Source organism: Caenorhabditis remanei, chromosome II, assembly GCF_010183535.1.
Source record: "Caenorhabditis remanei strain PX506 chromosome II, whole genome shotgun sequence".
In the NCBI taxonomy this organism is placed as follows: Eukaryota; Metazoa; Nematoda; class Chromadorea; order Rhabditida; family Rhabditidae; genus Caenorhabditis; species Caenorhabditis remanei.
The window spans coordinates 6,290,671-6,310,609 of record NC_071329.1 but is presented as its reverse complement, the minus strand read 5'-3'; the positions used below and the strand labels follow the sequence as shown (position 1 = coordinate 6,310,609).

At 44.1% G+C, this 19,939-nt stretch overlaps 2 protein-coding genes across 2 annotated transcripts; one reads left to right on the top strand and one right to left on the bottom strand.

Moving 5' to 3' along the window:
• Positions 1 to 14,452: 14,452 nt before the first annotated feature.
• Positions 14,453 to 15,464, top strand: GCK72_004852 (uncharacterized protein; the record flags this gene model as incomplete). Its single annotated transcript, XM_053724915.1, has 2 exons — positions 14,453 to 14,677; positions 15,267 to 15,464. 2 exons carry the CDS (start codon positions 14,453 to 14,455, stop codon positions 15,462 to 15,464), a joined length of 423 nt encoding a protein of 140 aa, XP_053589109.1.
• A 3,009-nt stretch (positions 15,465 to 18,473) lies between these two features.
• GCK72_004851 (uncharacterized protein) lies at positions 18,474 to 19,903 on the bottom strand (the record flags this gene model as incomplete). The annotated part of the gene is made up of 6 exons (XM_003092144.1): positions 18,474 to 18,728; positions 18,774 to 18,873; positions 18,919 to 19,064; positions 19,107 to 19,195; positions 19,240 to 19,422; positions 19,744 to 19,903. The coding sequence occupies 6 exons, from the start codon at positions 19,901 to 19,903 to the stop codon at positions 18,474 to 18,476; spliced, it is 933 nt and encodes a 310-aa protein (XP_003092192.1).
• Positions 19,904 to 19,939: the final 36 nt, after the last annotated feature.

The following is a 19,939-nucleotide window of genomic DNA, read 5'->3' as shown; positions in this document are numbered from 1 at the left end:
TGCTGGTACTTCTCTGCGATGTTGTTGCTTGAAGCACCTGATGATTGTTGAATCTGTGGCCCTCTTCTTGGAAAAGTGTGTCAATATTGCTGTTTTCCGATTGACGGCGGATGGAGTTAGACGAAGGTGATGCTTGACATCCAATCCTTCGTTGGTTTCAGCTGGAGAAGTTCTCGCTAGGGCTGCACAACCTCTCGGAGGTTGGAGCTCCCATGCGGAGAATTCCGCAGCTGGATGTGTTGTTTTTTGCAGCATTGTCCTTCCTAGAATCGATTGATCCTTTTTGAGACCAGTTGCTGCGACTGTTGGTGAGCGCAATGAGCTTGTGGATGGGATCTTGGCTCCTGATGTCGTGCTCGGTGTAGCTGACGTCCTTTAAGTCGAGCTGGGAACTACTGTTCCTGGCTTCCTTGCTAGAAGAGTTTTTGGAAGCTGGTAGTCATGAAAATGTGTGACATGAAAGAAGACTAGAGAAGAGTTGACTTTTGTCAGAGCTTTTCAGATCTTTCGCCTACTGGCTCAGACCTGAACCTAACTGAAGCTTTTTCGCTTACAGTCTGGACATGAGACTCTAAGTAAATGGGCGGCTAGCTGATAGAATTGCTAGAATGAGTTTGCACCAACTACTCAAAATCCGTATCTCTTTTGGCCCGAAACTGACTGGCAGCTGGGCTTTCGCCTCTTTTCGGTAGCTCTGAATCTTTTATACCTTTCAATATCTTAAAATCTCAAAATTTAAACACTAAGTAATCAATTATTAACTTTGCTGTTGTTGATGATGACTTGAGTCCCAAATTCCTTGACTTCTTGAAGTGTTGAGCTGGTATAGCTTCTTCTTGTCGTTGAGTGACTTCTCGTAGTCGTTGCCTGACTTCTTGTGTAGTTGTCTGACTTGTGGCGACTTCTTACTCCCGGCTTGACTTCCTTTGATGTCAACTGCCTCATGTCCTAAGCAGTGTGACTTCTGAAGACTTGATTCTCTCGGCTTGACTTCCTTGGTGTCCAACTGCCTCTTGTCCTCAGCAGGTTGAGTGACTTCTTGATCTTCGGCTCGATCTCTCCTTTCAGTTTCTTTTTCTTTCTTCTTCTCGTGTGGAGTTGATTGATTCCTGGTAGAATTGCAAAGAAGGAAAAGTAGAACTTCTGCTGGTAGAGGGCGATATTGGGCCAGGACGATGGATTCTGTCCTTGTGTAGAGATCTTCTGAAGACATCGGATTTTCTTTGACGACATCCGAACTTCTTGCGGAGTTGTGTCGAATCTTCATTGACTTGAATCTTCATCGATCCAGAAGACGTGGAGTGTCTTCTTGGTGGCATCTCGTTGACCTTCTTCATCAGCTGGTGGAGTGTTGGCGACTTGAAGAATTTCTGTATTGTCCTCCATTTATCCTGCTGGTAAGATGTCTGGCTTGTGACTCCTGAATGTTCGTCTTGAAGAACCAAAACTGATTTGAAGCAATTCTTCTGTCGTCATGACGCATCCATTCTCCGGGCAGCTTGTCCACTTCTTGTCCATCTTCCTCCGATTCGTGGCATTGATGTTGCATGTGCACCCGCTCGATCGATTGAAGATTGAGTTCATCAAACTTCCTCTTCTTGCTCGAGCTGGTATCGGTAGAACATTGGACTTCTGGGTTGTAGACTTCGTCTTGACGCTTCTCCAAGAGGTGCTGGTAGACCACGTGAGTTGTCTTTTTTCTGACGCAACGGCCATTGAAGACGAGCCAGTTTGGTCTTTTTCGGTGGAGACGACGTTGAACATCTTCTTGAAGAAGTTTGCAGGGAATTTGACAACTTCTGCCGCCGATTCTTCTTGTATTTGTGTTTGGTAACAAGAACGATGTCTTCAGCTGGTAGAAGCATCTCCCGTCTGCTCTCAGAAGTTTATGACGGTTGCAGATGACGTTGTTGAGGCGAAATCTTGAAACGTTACAGTGGATGGTAGACTATGGTCTTTCCGCTGTGACTTCAACATTTTGTTGTGCAATGTTTTCTGCAGCTGGTACGTTGTTTGCCCTTCTTTTTTAGAACTTCTGAGCTTTTTGCTTCTGCTTCTTGAAGACGTTGGTCTTGACGCCGATTGCATTCTGCTGTGGCTGCTTCTGAAGTACGAAGTTGTCCCTCTTGACTCCTGGAGTTGTGGAGCGAACGACTTCTTTATTGTCTTCTGATGTAGCTGTCAACTGATAACTAATCATCATTTATTGATTGAGGAATGCTGACGTCATCAGGCGTCGACTTCTTTGATGACTTGGTGACAGTGTTCTTCGTATCACTATAGCTGGTGTTCAGATCATCTGGAGCAAAGCTACAAACAATCGTTGATCTCTCTCGGAGAGATTTCACGAATTGTGAGCATTCGCCAGTAGATAAACTGAAATTGACTGCTTGGCTTGTATCCTGAAGATGAAATCCTCGTTGTTGCAGCAATTGATTTGTTGAAATCTACTGGGTGCATTGTCCCAAATGATATTGAAGACGATTGAGCAGCAGCTGGTAGTTCCAAACGACGAAAAGGTGTTGTTGTTGTTGTTATCGATAACTTCTTTTCTTTCTTCTGCTCCATTGCTCCGATGTGTTTGTCCCTCCGATAACTTCTTTTATCGTATTTGAAGCATCTTCGAGCACAAACGTGTAAGCTGGTAGTCGAAAGTTGCGAAATTATCGATCGATCCGTCGATTGGAGGCGCCGATGATCTTTTCTGCTTGTCCCATCTTGTTTTGAGCAGTTTTGCTGATTGCATTTGCTCATGAGGTCGATTGTGTCGATTGTCGTTGACATTGAAGTCGCTGGTGGCCCGAAGACTTGTTGATTGTCTTCTTTGTCCTCCAACACGATTTTCGGCGCACAATCTTGCTCCAGTTTCAATAGAATTGGTTCTATTGCTTCTTTTTTAGCTTCCCGTCTTTGATTGAAGTAGTCGTCGACGATGGCTGGTATTGTAGTTTGTTGCCGAAGCAACTAGGTGGTGTAGGCGTCTTGAAGTGTCCAATGGATGTCCTTAAGCTGGTAATCGGACGGTTTCCATCTTTACACTTCTTCGATTTTGGAAATTGTGCTTTTCCTTGGCGTTTTGCACCGTGTGCTGACGTGGATATTGTTCCAGATGATCGGGCATGTGATCCAATCGCGATTCTATGCGAAGTCGTTCAAGGGCCTCGTTTGCTTGGTCTTCTGGAGCAAAGCTTCCAACAACCATTACACTCGCCGTGACCGGTCTGTGTTGCGTCATCCGTACGGTGGATTTCGCTGATTGTGAGCATCTGCTGGTCGACGAGCTGGTATACTGGCTGCTTGGCTTAAACTGAGACGATGAGTTGATAGCAGTTGTTGATGTTCTAGTTGGAGGTTTCAGCCCCCTTTTCACGAAATAACTGCATCGCTAGTGCGTCGTCATCGTAGAGATCGTATTTCAGCAAGAAGTTGTTGACGTCTTGAGCATCCACTTTGTTGCAATGTCCCGAGAAGTGCCTGTAGTTGCAGTGAGCACATCGGAATCTTGACTTGCATTGCCTGAAGTTATGTTCCTTGCTCAGGCAGTTTTCGCACAGCTTCTTCTTGATGACAGCTTCTATCTTCTTTTCCACTCGCATCGTGCATTGACATGCGTCATGATACGAAGAATCGCAGTAGACACAAGGAGTTTTCCTGCTTGGTGGCTTGAAGATGTCGCAAGATCTTCTTTCTTCAGTCGACCGGCTGTATTCCTCGTTGAAAACGTTGTTCGAGCCATGCTGGTATCCCCGATGTTCTTGGTTCCAGGATCTTGATTCATCTTCGATCCGTGTCTGGTCGGGAGTATTCTTAGCGAGTCTCTTGTTCAATCGATCAGTGTTCTTCTTGTCGGCAACCATTTCGTAGGCAATGTTACTCAATGCTTCAAAGTTTGTCACTCCTCGCATGAGTTTCCTATTGACCTTTGATCTTATTGCTTCCGGAAGCCTGTCCACGAAGCAACTGAGGAAGTATGGATCGTTGATGTTGATTCCGAGTACTCGCAAACGATGAGTGATGTTGCAGTAGGTGTTGAGGTCGCGTTCCATCACATCGTTGTCAACGTCACTGATGACCATGTCTTTGATGCGATCAATGAGCAAACTTTGCTGGATCTTGCTGGTATTGAACTGACGATCCAAGTTTTGTCGAAGAATTTTGTATTCTTCTTCTGACATCTCGGCAGGACGCATCGTTTCGAAGACATCTCCTTCCAGAAGCCGAAGTAGAATACTTTGCTTTATTATTGGTGAGAAGTTGTTGTTCTCGTGAACCAAGAAATCGAAGCTGCTGATGAACAGTGGATAATCGCACGTTTCTCCGTTGAGTTGCCAGTGGTAAGGTACCCCCATAACCCCTTATTCTTCGAGACATCACATCAAATACGCAACGACACTCCGCTCATGTTCCGCTCGTCCACCGTAACCTCAGCGCGCCGATTTACGTGGGCGTGTAGTCCACGTGGATTATAAATTATTCTTGAGCCCGGTTGGCTAGTTTCAGTTAGTTTTCTGCGTTTTATCGCTGGTTTTGATTGATTTTATCGTGTACAATTGTCGTGTCATTATTAATTCTTGCAATAAAGAGTATTTTATTGTAAGAAAGCGTGTTTTGTTGTCGTATTTTATAAGAAACCCGACCACCCCGTATTCGTACGAGGGCTACTTGGGGGCCGAACTGTGGTTATTGATTTTTCGTTGTTTTTTCCTTGTTTTTCGTAAAGTTTTTGGATTCTTCTGGTCTGAATAGACAGAAGACAGCTGAAAATTCTACCGGTTTATTGATTTTTCGTTTGAATAGACGAAAAAGCAATTTACTGGTTGTCGACTGTTTCTGGCGTTGCAAACGGAGAAACTTGGAGGAAACATCGGAAGAATTAAAACAATCTCGTCGATTGGATGATCGACGATTAGTAAACAAGTGTTGAATAAAGACTTTGTTTACAGACGACAAAATGGGCGACGGGATGGACGACGATTTGGAGAGAAGTATGGCGAGTGGGGACGACAAGGTGAGCATGGGTGCCGTGCAAATGAGTTTGGCGGAGAGAAGAAAAAGAACTGTGGGGTTCGCGAATTTTCTCGCCACCGTCGGTCAGGTGGAAGAAGAAGTGCAGCAGCTGTTGAAAACCATGACGGTGGTCAGTTCAAGACAAGTTGACGTCGTGCAGGGGCCGTGGAGGAAGTTCCGCAAGGAGTTGACGGAGAGGTTCAAGGAGTTGGACGAAGATAAATGGCCAAGAGCGGTGATGCGTATTATGCGCGAAAGTGGCTTGGAGTCTTTGGGGGAGTTGAAGAACAAGTGCGAAAAGACGGGGGGCGGTGGTGAAGGAAACGGGGGCAATGTGGGGGAAGGAAAATGGCTGGAAGAGATAGAAGGCATCAAAAATGAAAACCGTTTGTTGCAGGTGGCATGGAACGAAGAACGGGAAGGGATGGCACGCCGAATTCAAGAACTGGAGAGGGAGAAGGAACAAATGATGCAGAAGGCGAAGAGACTGGAGAAGTTGGCTAAGGAGGAGAAGAAAGCCGCGGAGTCGATGAAGGCGAACTTACAATTTGTTCAAGGTAAGACAACGGAGAAACTAAGCGAAAGAACCGCGAGTTTGCAGGAGGACTCGAAGAATGCCGGCAAGCGCTCAAGAACAAGTTCGAGCAGCAGCACCGCAAGATACTGGAGTCTGGAAAACCAGAAAGGTAAGCTGCCGCCGGTGGAAAACGGGGAAGATTGGGAGGATAAAGTGAAACAATGGTCTAGCGAAAGAAGAGGAAGCGTGGGGATGAAAGAAAACGGTTGGGAGAGAGGAAGTGTGAATGCGGGTAGCCAAGCGAGGGAAAGCGAGGTGCAGGGAATGGTGCAATGCATGAGTAGAATGATGAAGGCGTCGGCGTTGCCGGAACCAAAGATGTTTGACGGGAAAGGAGACTTCAAAGAGTTTAAGAGAGCGTTCCTTCTCAAATATAATCAGGTCACGGATACCGATGACGAATTGGTGGCGATTCTCGAAGAGAAATTCCTGGGAGGTGCAGCGAAGAGCTTGTTTAAGGCGCTGCCGAATCGGTACGAGAGGTCGATTAGGTCGCTGTTCGAGGAATTTGAGATGAAATTGCGGAAGAGACAAGGAGATAGTAAAGCAGAGGCGCTGAACGAGTTCGAGGGGTTGAGAAAGCACCCGAATCAGAAAATGTGGGAATATCTGGTTGAAGTGGAGAAGTGGTCGAAGAAGGCGTTTGCAGAAGCGGGAGCAGTTACGCTTTCACAGCTGCGAACAACAAAACTGATGATGGCGGCGAGAAGAGACGACACACTCCACAAGATGCTAGTCATGAAACGACTGGAGCTGCCGTTGGAAGATCAGTATGAACACCTGAAGGATATAGTGCTGCAACAGGAGAACGAGAAGCGACGAGATTACGGGTGGAGAAGAGGACCTGTAGGAGGGTATAAGGAGAGAGAGGGCGGTAATGAGAAGGATAGAGGAGACAGCTCGCGGATCGGTGGGAAAGAGGATGAAGGGGGAAGACGAAAGGAGGGTTTTAAGATAAAATGCTTCAAATGCGGAGGTATCGGGCATATGTCGAGACAATGTACGTCGAAGCCGGTCCAGGAAGTGGCGATGAAGAAGGTTGTAGGAGATACGGAGAAAACAGTCGTGGGAGCGGAAGCAGCGGAGGTCGTAGAGGTGTTGGGGCAGAAGAAGAGGATGGTGATAGATAGTGGAGCGGTAGTGTCGGTAGTCTCCAAGTCGGCTTGGGAGGCCTTAAAAGCAGGTTGTCAGCAGTGGGAAAGTGAGGTGGAAATGCTGGGAAAACCAGATTTCACAATCGTTAACGCGTCGAAGGGAAGTATGCCAGTTTGCGAGCAGATCAGGTTGCCGATTGTAGTAAGAGGTAGAAGAGCAGTGGTGGTGTTCCAAGTGGTGGAAAACGAAGCAGAAGTCTTCTTGCTAGGAACGAATGCGTTCGAGAGCATCGGGGTAGAACTGAAGTGGAAGGCGGAACGAGCGGTGGCGCGGGCAGCAGAAAAGTTGAGAGTTCCCCCGCAAAGTTGTGCACAGATTTTGTTGAAAACAGAAGTAGACTTGGGAGAGCAAGTCCTGTTAGAATCAAAAGAAGAATGTGTCCCAACAAGCTTGTGCGCTAAGAATGAGAACGGATGTTTGACAGTGGTAGTGTCTAACTGGAAGGATGAGCCGTTGCTAATTAAGAAGAACCAAGTAATGGGAGTAGTAGTGCGAGAGTGGAAGCTGCAGAATAGTGGGGAATATAAGGAGGTGAATATGATGGATTTGGACAGAAAGAGGGGGCTGAAAGGGAATGCCAGAGTGGAAGAAGTGCTCGGAATCTTGAAGGAAAATGGGGAAATTCCGGAGGGAATGATTCCAAAAATCCTACAGGAATACAGTGATGTGTTTGCGGTAGAGGAGAGTGAATTGACACAAACTGAGATGGCGAAGTGTGGAATAGAGCTGCAGGAAGAAAAGCCGATAAGACAAAAGTGTCGACCAGTGCCGTTAGCTCTGCACGACAAGCTGAAAGCGATGTTGAAGGATATGGAGAAGAGACGAGTGATCAAGAAGTGCCGATCACCTTGGGCGAGCCCGGTGGTCCTCGTAAAGAAAAAGGATGGAAGTATCCGAATGTGTGTGGATTATAGGAAGCTGAATGCAGTGATAAAGTTGAACGCTCATCCGCTTCCGCATATCGAGTCGACACTGCAAGCCTTGGGTAGAAAGAAGTGGTTCACTACTCTGGATTTGATGGCGGGGTATTGGCAGATTCCGATGGAGGAGGAGTCGAAGGAAAAGACCGCGTTCACGGTGCTGAATGAACAATATCAGTTCGAAGTCATGCCGTTCGGGTTAGCTACGAGCCCGGCGATATTTCAAGAAGCGATGGAGCAAGTACTGGGGGAATGGATTGGAAAGTCCGTTTTCGTGTACATCGACGATATCTTGATTGCGAGTGAATCGATGGAAGAACATGCTGCGGATCTGGCTAAAGTGCTGAGAAGGATAAGAGATTGTGGGTTGAAGCTGAAAGCCCAGAAGTGCAAGATAGCGCAGAAGTCGGTGGAATACTTGGGGCATGTTATTGATGAGTTAGGAGTGAGAACGGATGGGAAGAAGGTGGAAAAAGTGGAGAATTTTCCAATCCCAAAAGATCGGGTGGAGCTGCATTCTTTTCTCGGGCTTTGCACATACTACAGAAACTTCGTGATGAATTTCTCATCGATTGCGGCGCCGTTGACACCGCTGACTTCACCAAAAGTTGCATGGAGATGGACGTCAGAACAACAGGAAGCATTTGAGGAGTTGAAAAGGAGGATGACAAGTGCGCCGGTGTTGGCACAGCCAGATATAGAGGCGGCAAGAAGTTTCGAGAGACCGTTCTGCATTTTCACAGATGCGTCGGGGTATGGAATCGGAGCAGTACTAGCTCAAGTGGGATTGGACGGGAAAGTGCATCCTATTGCATTTGCGTCTAAGGCGTTGACTCCAGCTGAGAAGAACTATCACGTCAGTGATAAGGAGGCATTGGCGGTATTATTTGCCACAAGAAGATTCAAACACTTCATTTTCGGGTGTCCGACTACAGTATTCACGGACCACCAACCATTGACAAGTCTGTTCAAAGGAAAGAAGTTGGCGGATAGATTGCTAAGATGGTCAATGGAGATGCAGGACTTTGCGTTAAATATTGTTTACCTGAAAGGAAAAGCTAATCCGGTAGCAGACGCATTGTCAAGAGGAGGGGCACAAGAAATTGAAGAGATGAAAGAAGTACATGAGCAAGCTAGGATGGAAGTGGTACGGGTGGTGAATGAGGTGTCGGTGGTGGAGAAAGAAGAGACGGCTAAACGCAGTTGGAAAGAGACGTTGGAGAAGGACGAGAAATGGAGGGGGATCATCAGAAAATTGGAGAAAGGGGAACAAGACGGGATGGTAGAAGTTCCAGGAGAAGGAAAAAGAGATCTCAGCGAGTTTATGATGGTTGGGGACGAGTTGATGTTGGTGACTAAGTATGGGGCGACACTGAAAGTGGTTCCAGAGGAGAAGCGTAAGGAAGTGTTCCAAGAGGCGCACGGGGGAATATTCGGAGGACACTGGAGTCCGGAGAAAGTCGGAGCAATGCTGGAAAAGAGGGTTTGGTGGCCGCGAATGAGGGCGTGGATTGGGAAATGGTCCAAGGAATGTCAACAATGTCTATGCAGTAATGCTAAACAGATATTGACAGCACCATTGACAGCAATAGAAACGAGTGAACCGCTGGAAATTGTGGCGCTTGATTTGTTGGATTTGGGAAGGAGCGCTCACGGGAATCGATATGTATTGACCATAGTCGATCTGTTCAGTAGATACGCGGGAGTGTGCGCGATTCCGGACAAGTCGGCTGAGACAGTGGCAAAGGCTTTTGTTGAGAATTGGTTGCTGAAAGAAGGAAGGGTCCCGAAGGCTATATTGACGGATCAGGGACTGGAGTTCGCGAATGCAACTTTCGAAAAAGTCGCAAAAATGTCGAATATTAAGCTCATAAGGACAAAAGGATACAACTCAAGGATGAATGGGGCAGTGGAAAGGTTCAACAGAACAATTCAGACGGTCTTGAAAAAGATTACGGTGATTCCAGCGGAGTGGGACGAGAAGCTGCCATATGCTGTTTTTGCATATAATTCATGTCGTCATGACGCAACGGGGGAAAGTCCACATTACTTGATGTACGGAAGGGATGCGAGAATTCCGATGAAGGCAGATGCGGAGGAATTGGTGGGACGCTATCAGGTTGACACGGACGAGTACAAGTTCAGACATGCGGAGCAGATGAACAGTGCGCAGGAAGAGGCCAGAGCGCACATAAAGAGGGAACAAGAGGACGCGAAACGATATTTCGATAAGAAGCACGGAGTACATAAAATCAGATATCCAGTAGTGGGAGACAGGGTGCTTATAAAGAGTCCATCGGAAAAGATAGGGACAAAGAATGCAAAGCTGCGAAATGAGTGGCAAGGGATGTATCGGGTGTTGAAAACAACAGAAAATTCAGCGGAGGTTATTCCAATTGTAGGAGGGAAAGAGAAGATCTGGGTGCCATGGGAACATGTCAGGAAAGTGCCGATTGAGGTGCCAGAAATGAGTGTGAAGGCTAAAACAAGAAGAGGGAAACGAGGTGTTCGAGAGAGTGGGGAGAGCGGGGTTCATGAAATAAGAAACATAGAAATCAGTGTTGAAAACATGAATTCTTTCAGGAACTTCGTGATCAACGGATGCGACTGCAAATTTGGTCCGTGTCATGTGAAGCTGGATGAGCAGAGTTGCCGGACACTAGAGGAAGCGGCCAATTTATTGGTCATGCGTAACAAGCAGATACGTGGTGCTGATGGTCATATGATGATGCATTCGGCTATGGTGCGAAAGGAGGTGGGAGAGCCGGAAAAGGTGGAGGCACTCAAGATGTTCGCAAAGGAATGTTCAATGGTTGCGAAAGCAATCATGAATAGTACGATTCAAGAGAAGGAGTGGAAGGCTGCTGCTGAAGAAGTCAAGAAAGAAGTGGAGGAGCGATTGAAGCCAAAGAAGACGGTTATTCGCGAACCTGAGATACTCATTGGACCGAGAATGGGCATCAAAGGCAAGGGACTTCTGGAAATAAGAGAGGCGAATGCAGACGGATGGGTCGACAAATATGATTTCGAACAAGTCCAAACGGCGGTGTTCCTGTTGGCTTTGACCATGGACGAAGAGAAAAATAAGAGAACCGGAGACGTCATCGATAAACTCGCAAGAGAAGTCAAGGAATTGGTTGTCTGTCCATTTCGAATGGATTGTACTTTTGCCGAGGTTTCATTGGTGACTGAAACATGGAAGAGGACACTCATGACTTCCGCAAATGCCATATGGATTGAACCGATGAAAAGTGTGGGCGCAAAGCAAATGCCAATGATAACGACAGCGCCGGAACGTTTCAAGACTGCAAAGGAGTTGGCGGACTTCCTAGAAGCCGTGATGCCGAGCGGTGGAATCGTCGAGATGCTGAGGAAGGATCTGGAAAAGGAGCCGCCATCGAAAAGAAGCCGTCCGAGTCATCAGTGAACGGTCAGCAATATAACTAATTGTGTTTTGTTGGGTTTTAATAATATTGTGTTAAATTAGAGTAGAATTTGTACGTCTCTTAAAGAGTTGTTTATTAATGTTTGTTTGTTAGGGTGGGTTAACTGAGTTTAGGCTGGGCGGTGAGAAACACGCGGTGAAGAATGTAAGTCGTATTGGTGATTGCTCTCCAACCGGTCGGGGCCCGGTTTCTGTAAAGGGGGGGAAGTTGCCAGTGGTAAGGTACCCCCATAACCCCTTATTCTTCGAGACATCACATCAAATACGCAACGACACTCCGCTCATGTTCCGCTCGTCCACCGTAACCTCAGCGCGCCGATTTACGTGGGCGTGTAGTCCACGTGGATTATAAATTATTCTTGAGCCCGGTTGGCTAGTTTCAGTTAGTTTTCTGCGTTTTATCGCTGGTTTTGATTGATTTTATCGTGTACAATTGTCGTGTCATTATTAATTCTTGCAATAAAGAGTATTTTATTGTAAGAAAGCGTGTTTTGTTGTCGTATTTTATAAGAAACCCGACCACCCCGTATTCGTACGAGGGCTACTGTTGAATGGCTTGATAACTTGCAATACTGCCAATAGTTCGTTGGCCGAGAATTTTATTGTGTTTGGCTGGTAGTTCTCGGGATTGTTGGCACGGAAAGAAGATCGGCAGTAGTTTGCTGGTGCTCCGGCATCGTGAAGGTGTTGCACTTTTTCCGCCTGGTTTGTCATGCTAAAATCTGTGCAGCTTTCGTTTCCAGATGCGACACGGGCATGGAAACTAGGCGCAACAGGATTCTTTGCATGTTCGATGGATAGATTTCCATCTCTTGGACCAACTGATCGTCCTTGGTTGTTGTAGACGTCGGCTGGTATTGTAGTTGTTGCTGCTGGTGCAGCTGCTGTTGACGAAGTTCCACCATTGTCCACCGGAGCTGGTAGACTTGTAGAGTTGTCTTCGTCGAGTTTTTGAATCTTTCCGATAAGGGATAGTATGGAGTCCCTTATTCCCTCGAATTGATTCGTCTCCATAAGATGCTGCTCCATCTCTTTCTCATTTGCATAGAGGATTTCATCGGAGTAGGAGAGGTGCTGGTGCTCGCGGAGTTTCAGTTTTGCTGCTTCTCCTCCTTCAACGATAGCCTTCAGCGAATCAATCAGCTTTTGCTTCCCGATCTTGAGCAATTCCTTCTCATCGTCGTTTGCTTCTGGCTGGTATAGATTCTCGACATCGATGAGGGTTTGTCTCGCATCTATGCACCGCTGCGTGACCTCAGCCTTGATTCCTTTGAGATGATCGTCCTCCATGAAGATTGCGCAAGAGTGTATACTCTGAATTGTCACCAAGTCTGAAAATTTAAATATTAAAAGGCTTTTGAGATGAGGAGTTAAGCTCCCCATCTCGATGACAATGGCAATTTTACGAGAAATTACTAAAGAAGTGTGAGAGTAGCAAAGGAGAAAGAAACGACTTAGTTATTTTATAACCTCCCCAATAGTCGCCAGAGGGAGGGTGGGTGCTGGTAGTTATCCAACAAGTGTTGTGTCCGTTTATTAGTCCGGACAAGAAGACTTAGAGTGTGTGTCTGTTTCAGTGTAGTGTGTGTGCTTTGAAATGAGCTTCAATCTAAACCAGTGATTTCACTGTGAAATTTCAGCTTGATTTCTTTTGTTTTGTTATGCTGTCTGTTGTATTTTGTGGGATTGTATTGTATTGTCTGTATTTGTCTGTAAATTTTGAAAACAATTGAGCTTCAATCTAAAACAGTGATGCGACTGTGAGATTTTAGCTGAGGTTTTGTGGAGCCTAGCCAAGAAAGTTGGGAGGCTGGTAGTTGATGGCGGAAGCCATGGATTGTTCGGAAGTTCATAGAAGAAGTCCGAAAGAGTTCCGAGAATTCTGACTGTACATATCAGACTCGATCAGGAAGAGTGAAGTGACTCTTGTCGGTCCATCACGTCATCAAGCATCTTCCGAAAAAGATATTCGATGATCTCGGCGCTGAAAAGTGTTTAGAAGCGGGTAACCTGAAAGAAGGATGAGAGAGCGCTCTGAGGCTGATGTCGGCCATTGCCGAGGCACACAAAGACTTATCTCCGAGTCATCTCGAAAATGGTTGACAACCATTTTCATCTCGAAAATGGTTGATAACCATTTTCATTTTCATCTCGAAAATGGTTGACAACCATTTTCATTTTCATCTCGAAAATGGTTGACAACCATTTTCATCTCGAAAATGGTTGACAACCATTTTCATCTCGAAAATGGTTGACAACCATTTTCATCTCGAAAATGGTTGATAACCATTTTCATCTCGAAAATGGTTGACAACCATTTTCATTTTCATCTCGAAAATGGTTGATAACCATTTTCATTTTCATCTCGAAAATGGTTGTCAACCATTTTCGAGATGAAAATGGTTATCAACCATTTTCGAGATGAAAATGAAAATGGTTGTCAACCATTTTCGAGATGAAAATGGTTATCAACCATTTTCGAGATGAAAATGAAAATGGTTGTCAACCATTTTCGAGATGAAAATGGTTATCAACCATTTTCGAGATGAAAATGGTTGTCAACCATTTTCGAGATGAAAATGAAAATGGTTATCAACCATTTTCGAGATGAAAATGGTTATCAACCATTTTCGAGATGAAAATGAAAATGGTTGTCAACCATTTTCGAGATGAAAATGGTTGTCAACCATTTTCGAGATGAAAATGGTTGTCAACCATTTTCGAGATGAAAATGGTTGTCAACCATTTTCGAGATGAAAATGAAAATGGTTGTCAACCATTTTCGAGATGAAAATGAAAATGGTTATCAACCATTTTCGAGATGAAAATGGTTGTCAACCATTTTCGAGATGAAAATGAAAATGGTTGTCAACCATTTTCGAGATGAAAATGAAAATGGTTATCAACCATTTTCGAGATGAAACAGAGTATCTAGTGCAGCAGAGATATGGAGAGATTGTCAGACGAAAGCTGTTCCCGGTGTTGCAGACAACCGGACACACTGACAGACAGACAGACAAACTAGATACATACGGATTTACCGACCCGCTTCCAAAAACATCACAACTCCTCACATTCATGATTCCCCCAATTTCCAGGCTGCCTTGTCCTCACCATCACCTTGGCGACAAACTGCGGCAAACTGTGTGCACGGAAACCGAAGAAAACAGATCCAAAGAGCAAGAAAGGTGGAAGAACCGGAAGAACTGGTAGCAAAACAACTGGCAACACCGCCACCACGGGCACCACCACTACAACAACAACAACTGGAGGCAACACGACTCACGATCCGGAAAACGCGGCGGCTGGGGGCGCCAAAGCAAACACGAAAACACACTTCGTATCGAGATGGTCGACGACGATCACACGAAGACTACCGACGCGTCGGCTTGCTTCGACGCCTACGATCCGAATAATCCGACTGGAGAGGGAGAAGGTGGAAAGTTGGAGAAGAAGCCGTCGCAGGCGAAGAATAAACAACAATCCGGAAAGAAGAAGGGCAAGGGAAAGAAGAATAAGAATACGGTGTCGGTGCAGAGTGTCGAGTGTCAACCTCCGCCTGATAAGGAGAAGGTATGGAGGGGGTCCTACTTTAACGGGTTATGGAGTTTTCGCACAAGCTTTTCTAGCAGAAATACAGCGTAACAGGAGCTACAGTACCGGACAAAAAATTACCAACTTTGAGAGTGTGTCATAGTAATTCTGATTGTCACACAAAGACCATTTTTAATGGATCATACAGATCAAAAGTAGAGCTCCATTTTTGTAGTGGACAACTTTTTTGTACGGACACTTCCTAGAGAGTTATGATCATTTTAAGACGACAGCTCAAAATTGCACTAATTTGCACTGAAATGGGACGATTTGAGGGAGAAATTACGTACGTACAAAAAAGTTGTCAAGTACAAAAATAAAGCTCTACCCTTACTATGTATGATCCACTAAAATTCTTCTTGGTGTGGCAATCAGAATTACTATGGCACACTCTATCTGATAATGTTCCACTGAAAACCGCCAAAGTTGATAACCAAACTAGAAATTTCTAATGTTGGGAGGTCCCGAAATTCCTTAGTCAAATCTAGTGATGTTGAGAACCTCCATTTTCAAAACGGGGACATTTTGAAACCAGAACACATTTCTTTTGGAATAAAATGGTTTTCAGGTGTCCAACTCGAAGAAATCGAAGCGATCTTTGAGAGAGACGAAACAACCGACATCGGGACCCGAAAACCAGCCACAATCGAATCCAGAGAAGAAGGAGAAGGTGGCGACAATGATTGAAGACGAAGCGACTCCGAAGGAGAAGGAAAAGGGAGAGAGACAAGAGAAGAGGACTCAGGAGGATTCGATTGATAAGTAGCTGAATGGAATCGTATTCATTCTTTCTTATTTTTTCCAAAACTTTTGTCTCGGAAAAAGTTTTATACCTCTTCTTCTCACTCTCGAAATGTGTACATTCTTGTGAATTGAAAATAATAAAGAGAAATTGAAAAAAGTGATATTCGTTTGAACCTGAAACTCAGGTATTTTTGGGCCAAGGTGCCCTCAAATTGGGCCATGTGGCGCTGAAAATGGGCATGGTGGCCCATTCCATAAGGGCCACTATGCCCATTTTCAGGGCCACATAGCCCGCTCGATGGGCAAAGTGCCCAGATTCGCTACAAAGCGCGGCATTCCGCTCCCTTTGCTCCTTCCCGTTCAGCAATATAGTTAACCAGATTACACATCTTTGTACTTTCTACTATTTATTTGTCAAATATAAACACAAAACAATAATAATTTCAGTAATTATGAGAAGTAATAGGGTAAAATAAACTAAAATTGTCAAACTATGAGATGGAGAATAGGAATACAGAAGAAGGAAATAATTTTTCGTGAAAACTATAAATATTCAAATTACAACAAAAAATTCAGAATAAATGCAAAAAATTTAAAGATAGAAGACGGCGAAAGATAGAAGAAGGTGAGCAGCTGGATAGCGTAGTTGATGATGATTATTGTGTTGTGGAAATAATCTTTTGTACAGCTGAAATTTCATGAAAATTGAACAAAAACAAATAAAAAACTACTGTCTTACCTGATGAGTGTAGATTTTTTCATCTTCTGTTTGAATAAGTAGCATGAAATTGAAAGACGATAAAATTGTAAAACAAACGAAATAAATAAGAAAAATTGTGACGAAAAATCAGAGTGTGCAGTAGAGCGCGATTTCTCAACTTGTGCCCACTCCGTGCCCATGCTGTGCCCATCCAGCCTTACCAAGCGCCCAACCTGTGCCCACATCCACCACGTATTTCCTATCTCTCAACCTGTGGCCCAACCTGTGCCCAACTAGTGCCCACTGGGCCTAGTGGCCCTTTTTGCGGGCACTGTGCCCTATTCGGCTCCGCGACAATTCGCAACTGCGACATTCCGCAACTGCGACATTTCGCAACTCACGTAGGTTTCGCAACTGCGACACTTCGCAACTGCGACATTTCGCAACTAGTCATTTCGCAACTGCGACGTTTCGCAACTACGACATTTCGCAACCACGACGTTTCGCAACTATAGAACTAGCAATAGTTTAACCTAGTTGGTCAGAAAACGGGTCAGACAACTTTTTCTTCTACTTCGTTCTTTACAAATATGTTTCCAGACCCTTCGGTACACTCAACATTTTCAACTGACCCATATATGCAAATGCGGTGTAGTTGTGAAACGTCGTGGTTGCGAAATGTCGTAGTTGCGAAACGTCGCAGTTGCGAAATGACTAGTTGCGAAATGTCGCAGTTGCGAAGTGTCGCAGTTGCGAAACCTACGTGAGTTGCGAAATGTCGCAGTTGCGGAATGTCGCAGTTGTGAATTGTCGCGGAGCCCCCTATTCACGGGCCACATGGCCCAATCGAAAGTTTCGTTGCCCCACCCTTGCCCAAAAATACCTGAGAAAGTGGTCCGTACCTAGATTACCGTAATAAGATCTCAGACTACTGTAACAAGGGTTAAGCAACCGGGAAATATATCCTTAAAGTTCAGTAATTCAGAACCAAGCTACAGTGCCTTGGCACCAACGTTACAAGATCTTAGTAATGAAGTACAGTAACCTCAGATTCGGATTACAGTAATACATACAGTAGCGAGAAAAAGTGAGGGCAGATTCATACTTTCATGTGTATCTCTGCTGAATCGTGTCCGTTTTGCATAATCTTTTTTTTTGACAGATAGCTGAAACATTTAGCAATAAGAAAATAAATTTTTTGAAAAAGTTAACATTTTAAATTTTATCGATAATCAATTTTTCCTGACCGTGATTTGAAAATTCGAAAAAAAAACTTTTTATTTTTCTCTTGGAGTTATTGAGTTTTTGATCTCTTAATGATGGAACATGTTTAAATAAACAAAAAATTTTGTTGAATTAGTTTTTTAGTTCCTGAGCATCGTGCTAGAGCTCCAGAAGTCAAAAGTGGCGTCCTCGGGAATACCTTCATAACTCATCAAAAATTATCCAAATTAGCCCAAACATGTATCAAAATATGTGCCTTGAGCTTTTCTACAAATAAACATCAAAAAGTTACAATTTTAGAAAAAATAATTTTTCAAATTTTTTTCACTCAAAAATTTTTCATTCCAATTTTTTCCTGGATTTCCGATATTTTCTGGCTATAAAACGAACAAAAAACACAAACATGTGTTTTATTATTTGTGATAAAGCATTTTGCATGCAGTATTGGAAACGTAGCCAGAAAATATCGGAAATCCAGGAAAAAATTGGAATGAAAAATTTTTGAGTGAAAAAAATTAGAAAAATTATTTTTTCTAAAATCTTGAGTTTTTAATGTTGGTTTGTAGAAGAACTCAAAACACGTCTTTTGGTACATGTTTTGGCTAATTTGGATAACTTGTTGATGAGTTATGATAATTTTCCCGAGGACGCTACTTTTGACTTCTGGAGCTCTAGCACGATGTTCAGGAACTAAGAAATTAATTCAGCATAATTTTTTGTTTATTTGAACATGTTCCATCATTTTGACATCAAAAACTCAATAACTCCAAGAGAAAAATAAAAAGTTTTTTTTTTTTCGAATTTTCAAATCACGGTCAGGAAAAATTGATTATCGATAAAATTTAAAACGTTAACTTTTTCAAAAAACTTATTTTCTTTATTGCTGAATGTTTCAGCTATCTGTCAAAAAAAAGATTATGCAAAACGGACACGATTCAGCTGAGTTACACATGAAAGTATCAATCTGCCCTCACTTTTTCTCGCTACTGTACTAAGGAAAAACAGAAACACAGATGGACTTTATTTTCAAATAACAATAAAACCTTGGTTAGGTTTACGCCGTAAACTCACACAACACTCCATGGCCTAACTTTCCCCTCCAAGAACTCATCCATAGATGACTCTCTTATAAATATCAATACACGCGTACTTATACATTCCGCAGAACATTGCATACTTGTAGACTCTCAACAAATCCGGCTCCGTACAATAATTATATGCGGTACGCTTCGTTCGAGTACACCAGAACTCGATTTCTCGAGTGTAGATGTGTCCCTCGTCTTTTCGATGGAATTTCACGGGCTCCGCGGGAACGGGCTCAGCGGGGCAGCGGTCTTGGTAGCGGACACAGAAGTCGACGGCCTGGATATGGTAGCTACAGTAATCCCTTAGCTCTCAAAAACTCACGTTCTCCGCGAAACTCTGAAATCTCAACGGATCCGGGCAAACGTAACGGAATCGCTCTCTATGCTTCTTACAGTAAGCGGTGAAGTCGATTTTGAAACTCCTGGAAGGAGAAAAATGGGCGGAGCTCTTAAGTGGCAGGACTCACTTAACATTCGTGAAAATATTAGTGAGCAGTGAGTTCTGACAATTCTTTACAAAAGCCAAACAGAATTCTTTGGTTTCTTGAAAAGCGGCGAGTGGTGGGGTGGCGAAACACACTTCATCGTACTCGTCACGTAGGTTTCGGCATGCCTGAAGGTATACAAGTACGCTCTAATGAGAAAGATTGATTACCGGATCATCTGGGGACGTCTTCTGAATCGCCTTCTTCGCCAGCTCTTCTTGGATAATTTTCCGTAACTCATCTTGGATTTGCTTGGCGGCTAAATTTATAGATTGCTTCTAATTAAAGGCGATCTTGACCTACTCAATCCCTCCAACTCCTCATCTGGATCAGTGGTATCATTCGGGTCGACTAGCGTCGTCTTGTTCCCCTCTTTGAATAAAATTTCACCCGGTCCTGCTTTCACTGGAGCAGGCGTTTCTGCGGAGAGTGTCTTGTTTACGATTTCTTCTGGGGTGGTTACGGTGGCGTTGGGGGTGGCTCTTTCTGGAATTTGTTTTGTTTTGAAGCTGAGTACACTGCGATGTTCTCAATAAAGCGCGGTTGCACACGTTTATTGGTACTGTACTTCCAGTAAGCAGATTCTAGTCTTCGTCGAAAATATTGATTTCGGATGGATTTCTATTTGTCCGGATGTCCGGACCCCTACCGTTTAATTAATTGTAAACTTTGGCTAATCTGTTAGGGCCTCAATTTTCTGGATGTATGTCTGCCCCAACATCCGAAAAAATAAAAATTTTGAATCATCTATCTGTCTGTTTGTCTGTCTGTCCAGATGTCTGTTTCAAAAAAAAAAAATCAACTCACCTCTTCTCAACTTTGCATAATCCACACAAAATCCACTGTCATATCCATCGGAACTCGTACAGAAACCGGCCACCGCCTGGATCAATTGCTCATTTCTTTCTAGGGAAATATCCGAAGAAACCACACGGAGAAACAAGAAAATAAATAGAAATTTCATCATGATCTCGTGATGAAAACAAAAAAAGAAGTGCGGTTA